Source organism: Psammomys obesus, unplaced genomic scaffold (assembly GCF_907164565.1).
Source record: "Psammomys obesus unplaced genomic scaffold, mPsaObe1.curated_primary_1811, whole genome shotgun sequence".
NCBI lineage: Eukaryota > Metazoa > Chordata > Mammalia > Rodentia > Muridae > Psammomys > Psammomys obesus.
Genome location: NW_026596046.1, coordinates 37,542,413 through 37,548,576, shown reverse-complemented (window position 1 = coordinate 37,548,576; position 6,164 = coordinate 37,542,413). Strand labels below are relative to the sequence as shown.

The 6,164-nt window shown below is 38.8% G+C and overlaps 1 protein-coding gene across 1 annotated transcript; it reads left to right on the top strand.

Annotated features, from left to right (window-relative positions):
* The first annotated feature begins 1,034 nt into the window (after nt 1-1,034).
* On the top strand, nt 1,035-1,977 carry LOC129688751 (olfactory receptor 51G2-like). The gene is given in 2 exon segments (XM_055623712.1): nt 1,035-1,798; nt 1,800-1,977. Coding segments are annotated over 2 exon segments (942 nt in total).
* The last annotated feature ends 4,187 nt before the right edge of the window (nt 1,978-6,164 follow it).

Genomic DNA, 6,164 nt, shown 5'->3' with positions numbered 1-6,164 from the left:
GGTGAGTTGGAGAAATTGGGGAAGATTATTACTTGATACATTTAATTTCTCTAAAGCCAGTGACCGCTTGATCTAGTTTGTACATGTCTTCTATACTGACCTGTAAGCCATGAGGTCTTCAAAAGTAGATGCTACATATTACCTGCTGTTATTGCCAACATTTTCTATAGAGCAGGAGCTTTGATTTGTGATTCCACCAAGAATATATTTTCCCAAATATAAATATTGTCTGGTTTTTACATCTGTGGCTCATCTGTTAACACCAACTATCCCAAACTTCAGTGGATAACATCCAAAAAGACTGAGAACGTATTTGATCAAGTTAATTAGCACATAAACTCAAATCTTTTCTAATACATATTTTGAATGTTGTTTTTATTTCTGATGCATTGTGACAAGTTCATCACAAAATTTGTATTTGAGGGGTTGGGGATTTAGCTCAGTGGTAGAGCGCTTGCCTAGCAAGCGCAAGGCCCTGGGTTCCATCCTCAGCTCTGGGAAAAAAAATTGCATTTGATATTATAGTTCAGTATATTACTTATAATTTATACTCTAGTTCCCACACACTCATTCAACAGATTTTCTCTACCTTGCTTTCATTAGAAACAGGCCTGAATTCTGCTATTAGAAACAATGTATCTCAAGTATTTGGGCCTTATCTTATAAATGTGACTGGGAAGAGATCAGAGGGGGGCTGCAGCAGGGATACAGAGGGAATACATCGTAATAAATACATAAATAAACTTTTTAAAATGTCAAATGTTGACTAACCTGCAAGGTGAAGAGCGAGGTTTCTTCATGTTAATCATTCAAATGTCCTGTTTTAAAATAAAGCACTTTTTAAGAAGTGATTCTGCATTGTTTTTAGAGTAGAAACCATTGACAATGGGATTCGGCAGCGTGAGGAATCAGAGAACATCACTACTCTGAAGCCAGAGCAGAAAACCATGTAAGATAACATTCAAGAAGAGTTGTTGTTTTGTTTTGTTTTGTTTCCCAATTACAGCTTTCCAGGGCAATCTTTTTCCAGAGTTATGGCTATTTCTAAACATAGTAATGCAAGCAACTTCTTTTTCATCTTGATGGATCTCCCTGGACTGGAGACTTCTCATTGTTGGACAGCAATTCCCGTCTGCTTAATTTACATTCTTTCTGTGCTGGGCAACATAACCATCATGCACATTGTCAAGTCTGTGCCCAGCCTTCACACGCCTATGTACCTGTTTCTTTCCATGCTGTCAATGGCTGATCTGGGCCTCTCGGCTTCTACACTGCCTTCAATGGTAGCTGTTTTTCTTCTGGGCCAGAGAATGATAGGAGCCACAGCCTGCTTTATGCAACTCTTCTTCATCCACACATTTTTGGTCATTGAGTCAGCTGTTCTCTTGGCCATGGCTTTTGACCGCTGTGTGGCCATCAGAGAGCCTTTGCACTATGCTACCATTCTCACAACAAGACGAATTGGGGCCATTGGACTAGGCGTGGTGATCCGCAGTGCTGTGTTTCATCTGCCTTTGCCTGTGCTCCTGGGAAGGCTGACATTCCCGCCTGTCAATGCTCTGTCTCACTCTTACTGTGTTCATCCTGATGTTCTGAGGCTGTCCTGTTCCGCTACACTTGTCAACAGTGGCTTTGGGCTCTTTGTCATGCTTTCTACAGTGGGCTTGGATGCTGTGCTGATTCTCCTGTCCTATGTGCTGATTTTGAAGACAGTCCTGAGCGTCGCCTCTAGTGCTGAACGCTTGAAAGCCTTCAACACCTGCATTTCTTACATCTGTGCAGTCCTTCTACTTTATACCCGCTGGTGAGTCTATGATTCACCGCTTTGGGAAAAAGAAACTACCCGCTCAGCTATACATGCTTCTCTCTTATCTTCATTTTCTTATGCCCCCAGTGCTCAACCCAATTGTCTACAGTGTCAAAACCAAAGAGATTCGGGTTCGCATTCTAAAGATGCTCCCTCCCAGGAAACACTGAAATATCATTGGACAGTTCTCAACCCCAGGTAAAGACTGACTGACCGAGGGCATCCCAACAATATAGTGGAGGCGGTAGCTTTCACTAGATCAACAGTAAACTTATTATCCAGACACATAAATAAGAGCAGGGTATGGATTCCTCCAGCCATCAAAGCCATAACTGATCCAAGGGAAAAAAAAAATCATAATTCTTACTACTCACAAGTAAGCTTTGTTTTTGAAAGCCTTATTACAGGAGCATTTGTTGCATGCCAAGAGTATTAATTCCCTGATATGTAAAAGTGCACATATTGTAAGAATGGGAGTTTGCAACATCTAACGTCTGTTTCTGATAAACACCAAGAATTCTGAAAACAAGCTCAAGAGGACCCTCATTTAGCTGCACTTTCTGAATTAATGTCGCCTTGCAGCTATGGAAGTTGGTCTCCCAGCCTCTGCCTGTCTGCCAAAACTGGCCATACAGTTTGGATCTAGAATTACAAAACTGGAAAAATAATTAATGAGAAAGCATCTGATAAATGTGAAAGACTCGGGATACAAAGTGAACAAATTGTAATAATAAATTAATAAATAAATAAATTTAAATGTGTAAGACTCCAAAATCTACATTAAAAAACCCATCAAGATCACATCATAATATGATTCCACAATGTAACAACATTTTGTGACAGCCATGTAAAAATAAACAACTACTGCCTTAAAAAAAGAATTAATGTCAAACATGTTCAGTCACAATATTTCTTACTTTTGATTTATGTAATAACTATGAATTGGAGATTACTTTTGAAAATGTAATTGAATAAATATCCCAAAGTATAATGGGAATATTTAAAAATAAAAATCTTAAATCTTGAACTACAGTGTCTGAAACCTTCAATATGTAACTTTACCTTTCCTTAAAGGCCATCACTTTGTAAATGAGGAGAAATTTCAATACTCGCTCTCTTTCTCAGCTGAGCTAACGCAGTATACACGTGGAAAGTTCAAGTTTTCAATAATCACTATAGCTATTGGCTTGCTGAATCAAGGTACAGTTCATATTTCTCTCAACCCTTTAAGAACAATGTTAAGCTGTAAGCTGGCAGATAACTTAGAAGGTGATTTTTATGAGAATTTGTTTTTACATATGTCATAGCCACCGAAATTGAGTTATGCGATGGTCTCTCTGCCAGAGTGATTTAACAATCTTCCCTGATGGAATTTCTTGAGTGAGAAGATAACTACCAATAGGTCAAGTAGGGAATAACTTAAGTTCTTATACCTCAGGTCAGATCATGTTGTAAATTCATTTGAAATGTTATAATAGAAAAATTAAAATTCCAAAATACAAATCCTATCTTAGCTATATACTATAAATAAATGTATTTAAGTGCACCTCTTGATTAAAATATGAAGAAAATAAAGCAGAATTTTTTCTAGAAATGAAACCTTAGATGACTGAAAAATGACATTGTGTAGGAGTATAATTGTTCAGATGCCTTAGGTTAGTGGATCAGGCAGGAGAATTCTACACCAAGAACACATATCAGAGCGAGAACATTTGATCAATGTGATTTTGAGCCATTTGCTTAAGCAAAAAGCTTTGTGTGAAGAATATAAAGATGAAACACGTATAGAAAATAAATGTAGTTTCCCTGCTGATAACATATCTCTCCATAGACTCTGCCTCAGTTTGTGCATCCTAGACATGGTACCATATTAAAGTGCTCCAGGAACATCTTGCTCTTGCTGGCAGCAGGCTTCTGCAAAAGCTATTCTTCAAAGCCTGTTTGCAACACCCAATATTCTTCCTCCTTTGACAGCCTGTCTCTCTTTCCCTTCCATCTTTCTTTTTTTTTCCTTCCCTCCTTCCATGTGTACAGATTCAGTATCAATGGACTGAGTGTAATTCTGATTACCATCCTGTCATGCTGTGGTCCAAGAAAGCCTCCTTAGTGTTCTCAAACCTCACATGTCTACTTTACAATCCTTTTCCTACATCAGCTTGTTGTTCCCAAATTTAATGCTGCAAAATTGCTTAGGTTGGCTTCTGTTATGAGGTAATGTATGCTTTCATTACTAGTTTTAAAATGTTAACTTTAAGTCTTGCTGTACACAGCGCTAGCATCCAGATAGTCTAAGACATTTAAAAGGTAAGTGTACTTTAATTTAATAAAGGATAAACATTTATTGTGTCTCATTGTTGCAGGAGGTTTAGAGTCTCCATTGAATTTGTTCCATTGAAATTGTTTCTCTCCTTGACATTCTCTGCCAAGCACTAATGCCTGTTTGTTATGAATTTTCAGGTTAGAGCTTGGTGAAGACCTCAAATGGACACCTAAGGAATTTTTGAGAACTCCCTCTTCTGCCCCATTTCTGACTCTCTGGGGACAAAATCTGTTCTTTTGTTCTGGTACATTTCTGCTTCTAAAATATCACATTTCAAGTTATTATTTTCTTTTTTATTATTAATTACAATTTATTCACTTTGTATCCCAGCTGTAGCTCCCCCCAGCCCCTCCCAATCCCACCCTCCCTCCCTCTTCTTCTCCTATGCCCCTCCCTCAGTCCAATGATAGGGTAGGTCCTCTTCCCCTTCCACCTGACCCTAGTCTATCAGGTCTCATCAGGACTGGCTGCATTGTCTTCCTCTGTGGCCTGGCAAGGCTGCTCCCTCCTCAGGGGGAGGTGATCAAAGAACCAGCCACTGAGTTCATGTCAGAGACAGTCACTGTTCCTCAAGTTATTATTTAAAAGTTTATACATATATACAGTATTTGTTGACCATGTCCACACCCAATATCCTCTGCTACAATCCCTTCAACTTTGTGCTTTTAAAAAATTATTTAATTTTAACACTTTTCTTATTAAAATTTGAATTCAATATTCTTTGATCATATTTTCCACTCTCCAACTCCTTCCAGTTTTTCCCAACCTCCATAACTCCCCAACTTCATATTCTCTCTCTCTCTCTCTACCTCTCTACCTCTCTCTTACACCCAATACACATGCATGTGAATGCACACACAACACACACACACACACACACACACACACACACACATACACACACACACCTTGGGGTGGAGGGAGACAAATTACAGGACCCAAAACAAGTGAATAAGCTCACTGAATGGAGTTGGTTTTGCTTCAGCCAACTATTCTTGGACATAGAGCTTTCACTTGGAGTATAGTTGATATACTCAGTGTCATTCCATTGGGGAAACTGATTGTACATTTCTCAGGAGGTACTTTTTACAAATAGCCTTTTTTTGGTAGGGTTGGGACATTTTTTTTTTACACTTTTCCTTTTTCTTGCTGGGGTTTTTGAAAATCTTTTTTGAGCTTGTTTTATATACATACCACAAAACCCTCTCAGGGAAGCTTCTTCTTGAAGTAGATGATAATTAATACAGAGATCTGCAACCAGACAGCATACAAAGCATGAAAAAATTTGGCACATTCAGACCTAAATTGGATATAAGTACTAACCTCCTCCCCTTGGCTCAGAAATCTATGTGTGGAAGCAGAGGGTAGAAAAACTGTAAGAGATAAAGGAGTTGTATGACGCCAAGAAAATAGTGTCTTCCAGACACAACAGGGTTGATGCACAAATAAACTCACAGAGACTGTGGGAGCATCTACAGGTTTTTAATCCAGCAGCCCAGCAGCTGGTGTTGTCAATAAGTACAGGGATATGTGCTTACCAGTTAGGAAATGAACAACCTATCAGCGATTACTCCATGAAGGAAAAGTAACCCTCCCTCCACAGTGCCAGCAACTGCTAATCGTTCCTTAGCAAGGGTTAGGTCATCAGGAGCCCCTGACCACTGGCTGCTGGGATTTTTAAGAATTATATATTTATTTAATGTTATATTGTGTGTATATTTTAGCTGCATGTGCTATATTTACCATGAATATGCCTAAAAGGCAGCAGATTTCCAGATAGAGGTGTTCTGGAGGTTTGTGAACTGCTCTGTGGGTGCTGGGAACTAGAGGCAGGTAGTGGACATGAGCAAGTGCTCTTAACTACTGAAGCATTCTTTGTCCCCTGCCATAATTGAATTTTTAGCTGGCTTGGACTTGTCCAAATCTTATCTTATACAGGCAATCACAGCTGCAATTGAGTTTATGAACTCAACAGTTGAAAGCAGCACAAATCTATCTATCTATCTATCTATCTATCTATCTATCTATCTATCTATC